Source organism: Cervus canadensis, chromosome 12 (genome assembly GCF_019320065.1).
Source record: "Cervus canadensis isolate Bull #8, Minnesota chromosome 12, ASM1932006v1, whole genome shotgun sequence".
Taxonomy (NCBI): Eukaryota; Metazoa; Chordata; class Mammalia; order Artiodactyla; family Cervidae; genus Cervus; species Cervus canadensis.
This window is the reverse complement of record NC_057397.1, coordinates 25,816,482-25,830,630: the sequence shown is the minus strand read 5'-3', so window position 1 is coordinate 25,830,630 and position 14,149 is coordinate 25,816,482. Positions and strand designations below refer to the sequence as shown.

Here is a 14,149-nt window from a genome sequence, read left to right as displayed (position 1 = left end):
ATTTGAAATGTGGAAAAGCTGGAGCTAAACACTGGTCCTGGTACCCACACACCCACCCAAAACTTCCAGTTCTCAGAGGAAAAGGAGCATTGTTGAAACTGGCCCTCTCTCTGGGGGTACTGTGGAGTGAAGGAACTCAGCAGGTAGGAAGCAGAATCCCCATTTGTCAGATTCTGTTCTGCACCCAGAGAACCAGGAAGCCCCTTCCTTCAGGGGCAGAGCACTCACGATGGTTGGAAATGCCGTGGCTCCTTCCTGAGTAGAAGAGGCCAGTGGGAAGCACGATGCCATGTTGGGAACCGTACAAGGCACTTCTTGGCTCTTATCACCGTCCTGAGCCCCAGACAGATCTCAGAATGTCCTAGAATGCCTCTGCCTCCTGAGGCTGGTCAATTCTAGTCCCAGGTTCCACACTCATTTGCAGACAGGAGAATTACCCTTCATCCCATACCCTAAGGCAATGTTTTCTAATGATCTGGAAACAGCTGAGCTTTAGGAGTTGGGAACCCTGCAGAGTGTGTATATGTGGGGGGGGGGGATCCCCCACGTTATCACTCTCCTCTGAGTACTCTGAGCTCTTCCCCAGGATGGAGTCCCTGGGGCATAGAGGCTTATATGCGAGCTAAGTTGCTTTAGTCGTGTCTGAATCTTTGCAACCCTTTGGACTGTAGCCTGCCAGGTTCCTTTGTCCATGGGATTCTCCATGCAAGAATACTGGAGTGAGTTGCCATGCCCTCTCCCAGGGGATCATCCCAAGCCAGGGATTGAACCCATATCTCTTGCGTCGCCTGCCTTGGCAGACAGATTCTTTATCACTAGGGCCACCTGGGAAGCCCAGCGGCCTATATGAGGTGCTGTAAGGCTGACTCTTGTTCCCTTAAGAGGTGGTGTCCCTGAGCTAGGTGATAGCTGAAATCAGAAAGCTTATAAGAAAAGAGAGCTAAATAGGAAAGAGAAATGAGTGTTCCGGAATCTCTCATACCAGAATGACTTTATGCTGTGTGTCTCATAAAATTACCCCAAGCACTCTGTGATGCAGGTGTTAGTTTTTCCATTTTATAAATGAGGAAACAGAGACTCAGAGAGGTTAAAGAATGCTGGGTTTCTCAGCTAATCAGAATGCTGGGGGCGGGGGGGCGGGGGGGGCGGGTGGGAAATCTGCTGGAGGATGCTGGCTTCCCAAATGTCATCAGCTGATGCAATCAAGATTTTAAAAGCCTTTTTCCTGTGAGCATTATTATTTCTAAAGAAGAATGCATTCCCGGCCTCAAGGGTGATGGAGCTGGCAGCTATGACCCAAGAGTCACGGGGAAAAAGGCAAACCATTAACATTCTTCATAGAGATAACACATTCACAGGACAAAATGTAAGTTCTTAAAATATTCGGTGAACAGGAAGCTGTTTGACCTGGCATCTCCCACAAGCATTTACTGTAAAGGGGGCATCTGGCATTTGCATGCCTTCAATGCTTCCTTTGGTTTGTCACCAGGACTCTAAACTAACCCAGTGCCACTAAATTATTGATTAAATCCAGGCCATTTGCAAACCTCCAGCTGAGGCTCAAAAGCTCAGGGACTGCAGAAAAGCAAAAAAAAAACAAAAAACAAAAACCACAGTGAAAAATAAAGACAGAGGGAGTTTGAGTGGAGGGGCTCTGCAGTTGTCCCTCTGAACCTCCCCTTTTTGGGTTTTGTTTTCATTACCCGTTTCCTGGTCTTGTCTTTAAGGAATGGCTTGATGAGCGTGTACAGGGCATGAATGTACCAGGGCTGGTTGACAAAATGGACTCCTCCAAAGCGGGCAGGAAAGCTGTCCTGGGTAGAAAAAGAGAAACACACAGTGATCAGCACGCATCACAGGTTAGATGGGTCCAGCAGGACTGCCTGCTAGAGGGCCTGCTGCTTCTCAGGAATTGAAACATCAGCGAATGGTGGAAGAGAGAGGAAACACACCTACCTTCCTGTCGTTAAGGTTCCCTCTGTTCCCATCATGTCTGTGTTCCCCTGCAACTCCACAACTAAGATATTATGCATCAGGCCTGTCATTTCTGAGTCACAATCATGTGATCCCTGACACTGCACTGGGACATTTGCAGCCTGGATGGTGAAGGGGCTGGGATTCTCCATGGCATCAGAGAAGCCAGCCTTCAGTTCTCACGAGCCCTACAAGATGACTCTGTTTACCCTCATTCTCTGCTTTCCTGCTCCAGCCCTCCCCGATTAGGGATCATGACCATAACTAAACCTTCTGGGTGATGGAAGCTGTGTAGGAAGCTGGTGGAAAAGGATTTCAAAGGCTGTTCAGAGTTGGAGCTCCCTGAAGACTCTGAGTCTGACAACATCCAACATCTGTGGCTTCCTTTTCACCGATTTCAGAACTAGCTCCTTATTTCATCCCTGGACCCACCCTCCCCCAGTAGGCTCCAGGGACAGACACATACTCATTGATGGGCTAGCAGACTCCCCTAACTGAGGTCCTCTTTTTCTGCAGATGAACACATGAAGGGTGTATTATTAGTATAATGTACTATATAAGTATATAATATATATTTGCTTTTTATAAAATAAAATTTAGTTTTTTAAATATAGGAAATATAAATACTTTTAAAACTGTTTCTAATTTTAGAATCCAGCTCAGGGCATAAGCTTAGAAACTGAGAAGCTGCTCTGGGTGCTAATTAGACCCACAGAGCAAAGGACCTTGACCATGAACCCTGAGCCAGTCCCGCAGCACCAGGTTCTGGGCTCCTGAGGCAGGGTTTCCGAAGATTGCATTCACTGTGGTTAATGGAATTAAAAAAGAAGGGACATCTAACGTGATTCGAATTGTCAAGGATTATGGCTATCAATTTTATCGCAACAAACATCTTTGTAGAATGTTAGCAAGATGGAGTGAAAGCAGAAGTCTCCTATTCAGGCCGCTGGCTGCTCCTTGCAGTGTATGAAATGAGCTGTGTGGATCTTTTTTAGTAACAAGGAAAGAGAGTTATTAACTTTTTTCAGAACCCTTTGAGTCTATAGGCTCCCTGGGCATTTTCTACACTGAGACCTAGTTTCCAATGTAAGGACATGGAACTGTGCTTAAAGGTTGACCTTTAAAAAAAACTTAACAATAATTTTGCCTCTATCTAGACAATAATTTTGCCTCTATTTCTAGACATTTTACAGGCTTCCCAGGTGGCACAAGTGGTAATGGACCCGCCTGCCAGTGCAGGAGACACAAGAGATTGGGTTTGATCCCTGGGTCAGGAAGATCCCCTGGAGGAGGGCATGGCAACCCACTCCAGTATTCTTGCCTGGAGAATCCCATGGACAGAGGAGCCTGGCAGGCTGCAGTCCATTGGGTTGCAAAGATTTAGACACGGCTGAAGCAACTTAGCTTGCATATAAGCCTTCAGAGTTGGACATGACTGAACTGACTCAGCACACACTCAGACATTTTACAGAGTACAAAGTAGTATTTTAAAGCTTAAACTAGACCATTTCAATAAAAGGTCTTTGTTTTGCGGCTCTTTGTGTATTTTTTGTTTCATTTATTCTATCTTTTGAAAACTTAATGACAACCACCAAGTAAGGGTGAAAAGACTGTTTATACCCATTTGTACATTTGTCAAGATTTCACACTATTTCAAGTGTAAATTCAACAAGGTAGAAGTTCTTAATAAGAGTTTCTTTTCTCTTTTAGGTGCAGCTTGGGATCTAAAAATTCACTGGTTTCTTAAAAAGAAAGACCTTTCCCAGAAGTTTTTTCTTTGCGAAGAGTGCTAAGCAATAACCTCAGTCTTTTGGGGCCTCTTGAGCTTGTTAATTCAGAACTAAAAATAACTGTAATTCATTGTCTTACATGCTACACGTGGGTTCTGGGGCTGTAGAAGAAGAATGAATGTAAAGCGTTTATCTGTAAACTAGGGTTTTAGAATCTTTTTCAGTTGTGAAAGGAAGCAGTATCCTGTGGTCCTTGCCCCCCACCATGTCCTCTGCTTGCCTTTTGTTTGTGGAAAATTTCAGTCAAAAAATAAGTTTAATCAGAGAAGTGAGAAATGCAGAAACAAAGGAAAATAGTCCAAGGAGACTAATGATAATATTGTCATTAAACATAGTCAAGGACCTTTAGTTCTTTCTCCAGGGCTATAGATAATATTCTGAGCCATATCCTGTGAGCTGTCTTGTAGAAACTCAAACATCAGGTGGAGAAGTTAACTACAAGATGACCACACTGTGCCCAGGACACGAGCTGCCACAATTCCTAGAATTGGCCACAAAGAGATGGAACAAATGGACCCCGGAACTGAAGATTAACTCTGCCTAAAACAACCAAGATGATGCTGGTCAGACCACCCATGACCAATTTGAAGATGACTGTCGGAGCTGACTGTTATTTCTGCATGTAGCACCCCTCCTTCTGTCGATAAAAGCTCTTGCCCCACTGGTTGCCACTAGTGGGGGTGGGAGGAGTAGGCTTTTGGACAAATGTGTGTCACCCTTCCCTCCATTTGCCAGCATCTGAAATAAAGCAAACTTTCCTTTCCACCAACCTGGCCTGTTTATTGGCTTTTAAGCAGTGAGCAGCCAAATCACACACACTCTTTCGGTAACAATACGGCCAGTAAGAAGGTTTTTATTTCTCTTGAGAGTCTATTTATTAAATTTCTAGTTTGGTAAAATGGAAGAAAACCCTGTAAATAATACTGCAGAGGCACTAGGTAAAATCTCAAAGAAAATACTAACCTTTAAAAAAAAACCTAGAGTCTTAATTTTAGTCTATGGAAACTCAGTTCTCAAAGACAGCAACACTGTCTTCAGAAGAGACTGAAAGAAAAAACACAGAGCTGAGACCTGCCAGTAGTCTGTGGATCCATCCTGGTTTCGAGTCTACCTTCTTGAAGGTGTAGGATTTTATTGAGGTTGGCTTCTCATTCAGGTTGGCAAACAAATATGTACAGTAATGCATGTAAAATCCTACGCCTTGATTTTGACGTTTTGACACAGGCTCACTTTTCTTCAGGTCCCTTGTATAAAATTCAAATGAAGGCCCTTCTGTGCAATGAGTGTGCTCAGTCACTCAGTTGTGTCTGACTCTTTGCGACCCTGTGGACTGTCACCCAACAGGCTCCTCTGTCCATGGGAGTCCGGGCAAGAATGCTGGAGAGGGGTGCCATTTCCTGCTCCAGGGGATCTTCCCAACTCAGGGATCAAATCTATGTCTCTGTGTCTCCTGCATTGGCAGGAGTTCTTTACCTGGAGTGGGTTCTTTACCACTAGCACCACCTGTAAAGCCCATTTGTATAATAAGGTTAATGTGCAAATGTTCCTAGTATCCTTGAATGAGCCTGACTGCATTATTCGTAATGGGGTATGTGTGTTGTGTGTGTGTTGTGTGTGTGTGTGTGTGTGTATTATGCACAGGGAAAAGTGAGGGAAGAAAAAATTAACAAACACAACAATCTTTTATGCAATGCCCATCATTGTTACTCATTTTGCCTAATCTCATTAGCAAACCACAGATAAAAGAGAAATAGTCTGTCTCACAGACGTCTCCCAGGACCCCAAGGGATCCACCACCCTCAGAGAGGTGCATTTCTTAGGGGCTGGAGCAGACTTATCTCAAGACAGTAAACTTTGATACTATGACAGTATAACATTTTATTTTTTGAGTTCTTGGCAACTAAACTCTATGCTCCAAAAACATACTCCAGGTTCAAGAAAATGGCATCAATCATTAGATTCTTGGGAAAAAAGGAGCAGTTTTGGTTCCTTGCTGTTGGGGAACTCATGATTTGTGAATTTTAAAATTTGTTTTGCAGGTGTCCTTGTCATCATCCACATAGCATGATTTCCTCTATCTCTGGTTACACATTTTAAGTCTCTTATAACATCATTTTCTGGTTTCAAACACTTCTCAATCTATGCATAAGTGTTAGGATAACCCAACTGGCACAACAACAACAAAAGAAAATGTCATTAATTTTTGTGCATTTCATGCATTTATCAGTAAAATATAATATTTTAAATTGTAAATATATTCAAATCATAAAACTTATTTTTCCCTCAGTTTACTTTAAATTAAATATTTCATTATTACAAAAAATTTACCCATTCTATAAAAGCACAAAATAGATTTAAAAAACATTACTGAAAAAATTTGAAAATACAAAAAGAAAGAAGAAAAGAAGAAACGCCTACCATCCCACTGCGAAAGTCATACTTTTACAATTTTCTAACATTCAGGACAGCCTATGTTATGTTTTAGTAACACACATCCCCTGCTCTTTATCACTGAAAACTGTAAAGATGTATTTTTCCCTCACATGAAATATCTTTGTTGGGTTGGCAGAAGCTGACTTGATTTGCTCTCAGCCCAGGACACAGCCTCCCTGTGTGGAGTAGCACTGCTCATCATACTGAGAAACCATGTGGGGATCACATCTTTGCTCTTAAGGCTGGTGGCCAGAAGTGACATGCTTCAGCTCTCAGATTTACAGGCCAAATACGTGCCTGTGTTCTAGGGAATCAAGAAGTAGAATTCTACCTCTGGCCAGTCAAAACCACAAGTGTTGATGAACAGCACTAATGATTACCCAAGCTCTCCATTCCTTTCCTTCACTCCCTTCATTATTTATCTATTTATTTATTACTTATTTGGCTGCACCGGGTCTTAGTTGCAGCATGTGGGATCTTTAATTTTCATCTGCATGCAGAATTTTTAGTTACAACAAGTGGCATCTAGTTCCCTGACCGGGGATCAAACTTGGGCCCCCTGAATTGGGAGTGTGGAGTCTTAGCCACTGGACCACCAGGGAAGTCCCCTACTTTCTTTCTAAATGGGATAATATTTTTTTCACATTGGGCTTAATTGATGGTCTACTTGATGCTTGTGAAATAATATCAGATAATCAGTATCAAATAATAAAAATTAGAGTTTACAGAATAGAAGGGAAAACAGAAAATTGTCTTTCTCTAATGATTGATTTAGTGTCTTTAATTTTTCACTCAAAATCAGTTTAGACCTTGTACCTCTTCAATTCAGCACATACCTATTATTGTATTCCTATAGGACAAACACTGGATTATATTCCTTAAAGCACTTGGCAGAAATCATCATTGTCACGGCTTTCTAGGATTTTGATTCCTTTTCCCACTTTCTCTGCCTAAGCTCTAGTTACACCCTAAGTTGCTGAGGTCAGGTTTGTGTTCCTTGGTGTCCTTTTTAAATATTTACAGTCATGCCTCTCCAACATTTTTCTTCAGACTTATAGTGACACAAGAGGTAGCTTGGAGTGCTAACATCACTATAATCAATCCTTCCTCTAGCCCTCAAGTCACACAAATACATGTTCACACTGGACAAAGTAGCAAGTGTATCTTTCAAACCAGTCCCAAAGGCATTCTAACTCCACATTCAAAGAGTGCTACCTTGAAATCCCTCTTACATGGAGCACTGATTCAATGAATGACGTGAAAATCTGAGGTCAGGATTCCCTCTTTGTTTTTTGAAAACTCAGAGAAGACTGTTCTTATCCATCTACCTTATTTCCCTTTATCAGATAAATAGCATCACCTTTGAGTGTTATTAAAATAAGTATCTGATACCAGAGAGAGTAGAAAGTAGAGTAACACTGACTTGAAGAAAGCAGGAGCCAGTGACCAAGAAAGTGATGGGGTAATAAGAAATAAGTTTGAACATGTAGGAAAAAAATTTTTTTAAGAATTTGGGAAAGTTAGTTGAGTGGGATAAACTCAACTAGGAAAGAGGAGACAGAGGAGTTTCTACTGTACATTCTACTGTTTTTAAACCTAACAGTGGATTAAGTATTAGAAATGGGTTTGTTTTTATTGTGGAAAATAAGAGGGTGAATCAGAGTCACAGCAACATGGACGAAGCATGACTCTTTCAATGAAGTGCCAGGTATGTGGGTCAAGGGAGGATAAGGTAAGTAAGTGTTAGTCACTGAGTCGTGTCCGACTCTTTGTGACACCATTGACTGTAGCCTGCCAGGCTCCTCTCTCTGTGGAATTCTCCAAGCAAGATTACTGGAGTGGGTTGCTGTGCCCTCCTCCAGGGGATCTTCCTGATCCAGAATGTGGGCCAGGGGAACAACCATTGAACCCAGGACTGAGGCTAACTAAAGAATCAAGGTCAACTCCCTGGAAGGAATTCCCAGAGAGACAGTAACTGATAATGCCCTGTTTGATGGATTAAAGGGTAACAAGAGAGATCTTTGTGGTGATGAAAATGTTCAATCACTGCACTGTGTCTTTGTCAATATACTGGTTGCACTATAGCTCTGTAGTTCTGCAAGATGTTGCCAGTAGGGAAAACTAAATAAAGGTTATATGGGATGTCTCTATATTAGCTCTTAGAGCTGCATGTAGGTCTATAATTACTTCAAAACAAAAATTTTAAATGTGATTACTGTGAATATTTCAAACTCCCCCACATAGTAGTCGCCATTTTCTTAAGCATAGTAGAAAAATTGCTAAGGTTTATCTTTTCTGCCTTATGTGAAATGTTAAACAAAAAATGTTAGAGTTGGACCAAAAAGAAGGAGGAGTTCTGAAGAACTGATGCTTTTGAATTGTGGTGTTGGAGAAGACTCTTGAGAGTCCTTTGGATTGTAAAGAGATCAAACCAGTCAATCCTAAAGGAAATCTCAACCTTGACTATTCATTGGAAGGACAGATGCTGAAGCTGAAGCTCCAATATTGTGGTCCTTGATGAGAAGAGCAGATTCATTGGGAAAGACCCTGATGCTGGGAAAGACTGAAGGCAAAAGGAGAAGGAGGATGAGATAGTTAGATAGCATCACTGACTCAATGGGCATGAGTGAGCAAACTCTAAGAAAGAGTGAAGGACAGAGGAGCCTGGCATGCTGCAGTTGATGGGATTGCAAAGAGTCAGACATGACTGAGTGACTGAAAAACAACAATACTGAAGCACATTCTAAGAGGCTCTTCTTAATTTTCTTTTGGAGTCTTGGACAGCATTAAGTGATTCTTGCAATCCATTAGAAATACCCTTCATGTTTAAATGGGCACTTTATTTTCACACTGGCACTCTTCAAACATCACTCAGCTGCCTTTTCTCGTGTTTGATCAGGATTGAGGAGCAACGTCATAGAGGTAAAACTGTTTCCTCTCTATTTCTTTGATGTTCAGACATAGATGTTACAGGTGGTAGTTGGCCGAGTTTCCTGCTGGATAATGAAGTACTTGCTCATGTGAATGGCTAAAGTTTGAAATGCCTGCAGGCTAACATACTTCCAACAGGGTTCAAGACATGCTTGACCTCAAAATCACAGTGCCCTGAGAGGCTTGGTGAGCTCTGCTCACCCTGTCTGCCCTCTCTCCCATCCTCCTCCTTCTACTGCTCTTATGTGGAAATTGGAATAGGACCACTCAAATTCACAAATACCCTCTCAACATCTATTAAAATTCCTCTGAAACCCAAAGGCAAAGAAGAAAAGAGAGATGATGAGCATGTGAGCTGTCTTTCAGAGTGTCTGCCTCCTCCCCTTTGTTAGCTCTGAGCATCTCCTTTCATTCATAAAACTGCACGTATGTGGGTCTGCAAGCACCATGAAGAAATGAGCATGGAGTTAGGATTTATCTCTTCAGTGCGTGCATGTCCTACTAATGATGCCCATTTCCCACATCAAAGCAGACAGATAAAAACATTTTGAGCAACATAAATGGGCTTCACTGATGCAAGAGAGCCTTCTAAAAATGCTATATTTCATGGTGATGGGTTTATATTACACCACGTGGTACTCATTAGTGTGAAAGTCACATATCCACCTGTTTGCAAGGAAATGGAGACCTCATGCCATAGCAAGTACATACCAAATGCTTTACATACATCAGTTGCAAGTAGGAGAGAGAACAGAATGTGTTTATCGGGGAAGCCACTGAGCAATAGCTCCCACTGACTATGGACTATGAATTTTCTTTGAATATATGTTCCTGGAGATGGAAATGGCAACGCACTCCAGTATTCTAGCCTGGAAAATTCCATGGACAGTCCATGGGGATTGCAAAAGAGTCGGACATAACTTAATGTCTAAACAACAAAGACCAAAAATATTCCTGGAAGGCATCATTGATTTCTGAGAAGATGTACCAACTCAGTGTTCTCTTTGGTGTAGGAAGGGCTTGGGCTCTTTATGCAGGTTCAGAGCAGGACATGCGAGAGATTGAAATTCTTTCTCTGCAGATCCTAGAACCATTATAATCTTTTGGCAATTATTCTAAACAGAATAGGCAAAACTGGCCTCTGTCACACCAGCCCAGAGAGCAGATCAAGTTCAGAAACTTCCCTGGCTACAATCGATGCCATGTTCCTTGCTGATCTTTTCAATTCAATTCAATCCTGCTCAACAGTTCACCGGCAGTTACTGATCTCCTCTTATGAATGAAATGTGAGGGTACGGGAATACAGACCTACTCCTGTCTCTAATTCATCTATCGTCCAGTGGGAGAGACAGGGAAATAGAGACCCTTCGTGTGAGAGAAAGACACAGAACTCAGAGGTTAGCTTCTGTGGTTTATGGTCGTTTCCTGTGTCTGTATGCTCAATCACTCAGTTGTGTCCAACTCTCTGTGACCTTATGGACTCTAGCCCACCAGGCTCCTCTGTCCGTGGATTGTCCAGGCAAGAAGACTGGAGTGGGTTGCCATTTCCTGCTCCAGGGGATCTTCCCAACCCAGGGACCGAACCTGGGTCTGCTGCATTGGCAGGTAGATTCTTTACCACTAGTGCCACCTGGGAAGCCCTACAACAGTTTGCTAGAACAGAGCTAATAAACTGTAGAGAAAGCCAGAGGTGGAGATCAGGGAAGGCTGAAAATCCTGCAGATGCCAAATAAGAAAGCTTTCTATAAAGAGCTAACCAAAGATTTGGTGATTAATAAATGTATGTGACTATGCTTGAGAGTCTTCAAGGGTTTGTTTGCCACCAGGAATCCCTATGTTTTTCCTAGCCCCACTGTTTCCTAAGAATGAGCTTGAGTAGATAATCTCTATTTCAAGAATTAAAAAATAATAATAATAATTTAAAGGAAGGAAAGGAGAGAGGAAGGAAGGAAGGGAATCAGATTAAAAATTATCTATCTCATGGGATGTGCCTATCAAATTTTTGCCAAGACAACAGAAAATGTGACTAAAATTTAAAGAGTGTTCAAGAAGGAGGGGATATATATATGTGTCATTGTGGCTGATTCCTGTTCCTTTTTTTTTTTTTTTTAATTTTTTATTAGTTGGAGGCTAATTACTTCACAACATTTCGGTGGGCTGATTCCTGTTCTTGTATGGCAGAGACCAACACAACATTGTAAAGCAATCTTCTTCCAATTAAAAAATAAATTAAAAAATAATGAGTGTGATATAAGATATATAAAAATTTCCTGGTAGATACTAAATGCTCAATTCTTAGCTATTAAAGTACCTCTATTGATGTTAATGTTTTCTCTTAAATTACAATATATCTATTAAGACTTTAATATCTTAGTGCACTTACTTATTACAAGCTTAGTTACAGACCAAAGATATTTGTGACATTAAAAGTAGAATATCTGCCAAAAGGTTACCCTAATTTCTACCTCACATGTGGTAGACAAGTTTTTAGAAAATCAACTATATTTCTAAAATTTCATACTTAATAGGGCTCCAAATAGGAGAACTGCTTTCTTCCTGGGTTCTGTCAATCTCTTTTCTGGCCAGGCAAGGTGTCCAAGGAGGTGACTGTCCTCAAGGAGGTGACCACTGGGAGGAGAGAAGGGGGAGACAGCACACACATCCAGCCTGGCCAGTCTGCATCAGCAGAGCTGAACTCAGCAAAGTTAGTCCGTCAGTTCAGTCACTCAGTCATCTGTGACTCTTTGTGACCCCATGGACTGTAGCATGCCAGGCTTGCCTGTCCATCGCCAACTCCCAGAGCTTACTCAAACTCATGTCCATTGAGTCGGTGATGTCATCCAACCATATCATCCTCTGTCATCCCCTTCTCCTCCCAACTTCAATCTTTCCCAGCATCAGGGTCTTTTCCAATCAGTCAGTTCATCACATGAGGTGGCCAAAGTATTGGAGCTTCAGCTTCAGCCTCAGTGTTTCCAATGAATATTCAGGACTGATTTCTTTTAGGATGGACTCATTGGACCTTCTTGCAGTCCAAGGGACTCTCAAGAGTCTTTTCCAACAACACAGTTCAAAAGCACCAATTCTTCGGCATTCAGCTTTCTTTATAGTCCAACTCTCATATCCATACATGACCACTGGAAAAACCATAGCCTTGGCTAGATGGACCTTTGTAGATAAAGTCAAGTCTCTGCTCTTTAATATGCTGTTTAGGCTGGTCATAGCTTTTATTCCAAGTAGCAAGCGCCTTTTAATTTCATGGCTGTAGTCACCATCTGCAGTGATTTTGGAGCCAAAAAAAAAAAAAAAAAAATAGTCTCTCACTGACTCCATTGTTTCCCCATCTATTTGCCATGAAGTGATGGGACCAGATGCCATGATCTTGTTTTCTGAATGTTGAGCATTAAGCCAACTTTTTCACTCTTTTCTTTCACTTTCATCAGGAGGCCCTTTAGTTCTTCTTCCCTTTCTGCCATAAGGGTGGTGTCATTTCTCCCATCAGAAAGCTTCCATGAGCCTCTCATCCTTCTCCATCAGAGGACAGACAGAATGAAAACCACAATCCCAGAAAACTAATCAAACTGATCACATGGACCACAGCCTTGTCTAACTCAATGAAACTATGAGCCATGCCGTGTAGGGCCACCCAAGACAGACAGGTCATGGTGGAGAGTTCTGACAAAATGTGGTCCACTGGAGAAGGGAATGGCAAACCACTGCCGTATTCTTGCCTTGAGAACCACATGGACGGTATGAAAGGAGACGCTCGGAGGGCTCAAGCAAAACCTTGTGCCTCTGAGTGTTTGAGTGTCTCTTGCGGTGGCAAGGGTCAGCAGTGGCCTGCCTCAGGGACAGGGACTCTGGCTGCAGCAGACCTGGGAGGCATGGCATGTAGCATAAGTTCTCTTGGAGGAGGTTGCCATCAGCCCTGCCATTGAGCCACTGAGTGGACAACCCACAGACTGGAGAACAATTATACCAGAGCAGTTCTCACACTGTTACGAAAGTTCTAGGACCCACAACAGATTTTCCAACCTGAGGATCCAGCAAAGGGACTGAAAATCCCCGAGAATTTGACCTTGGAGGCCAGTGGGATTTGGTTACAGAACTTACACAGGGCTGGGGAAACAGTCTCTTAGAGAGCACAAACAAAACTTTGTGTGCACCAGGACCCAGGAGAAAGGAGCAGTGGCCCCACAAGAGACTGACCCAGACTTGCCTGTGAGTGTCCAGGAGTCTCCAGTGGAAGCATGGGTTGACAGTGGCCTGCTGCAGGGTCACAGGCACTGAATACAACAGTGCTGGCATAAGCCCTTTTGAAGGAGGTGTCATTACCCCCACCATAGTGTGGCCTTAGGCCAAACAACAGGGAGAGAACACAGCCCTAACCATCAACAGAAAATTGGATTACAGATTTACTGAGCATGGTCCCACCCATCAGAGCAAGATCCAGATTCCCCCACAGCCAGTCCCTCCCATCAGGAAGTTTCCATAAGCCTCTTATCCTTGTCCCTTAGAGGGCAGACAGAATGAAAACCACAATCACAGAAAACTAACCAAACTGATCACATGAATCACAGCCTTGTCTAACTCAATGAACTATGAGCCATGCTGTGTAGGGCCATGCAAGACAGAGAGGTTGTGGTGGAAAGTTCTGACAAAGCGTGGTCCCCTGGAGAAGGGAACGGCAAAACACTTCAGTATTCTTGCCTTGAGAACCCCATGGACAGTATGAAAAGGGAAAAGATATAATACTGAAAGATGAACTCCCCAGGTCGGTAGGTGCCCAGTATGCTACTGGAGAAGAGTAGAGAAATAGCTCCAGAATGAATGAAGAGAGCTCAACCAAAGAAAACTTAATTTGCCATAAAAATAATTCCTGCTCCTCTAACCACAGTGACCTTTAAAAAGGCTTATATTTGACTATTAAACAGCAAATACATTATGGTAAGTACCCAATACTTCATCTTCACATTTCTCTCGGGGCCCTTATGTGGTAAATAGATGATACTGACTCATTA

General features: G+C 42.5%; 1 protein-coding gene across 1 annotated transcript in view; it reads right to left on the bottom strand.

Moving 5' to 3' along the window:
- Positions 1–14,149, bottom strand: part of CLVS1 (clavesin 1) — a 156,178-nt gene that overhangs the window by 28,505 nt on the left and 113,524 nt on the right. The window contains exon 4 of the mRNA XM_043483595.1: positions 1,704–1,814. Within this exon, the coding sequence (XP_043339530.1) occupies positions 1,704–1,814 (111 nt within the window). The remainder of the gene's footprint in view (positions 1–1,703; positions 1,815–14,149) is intronic.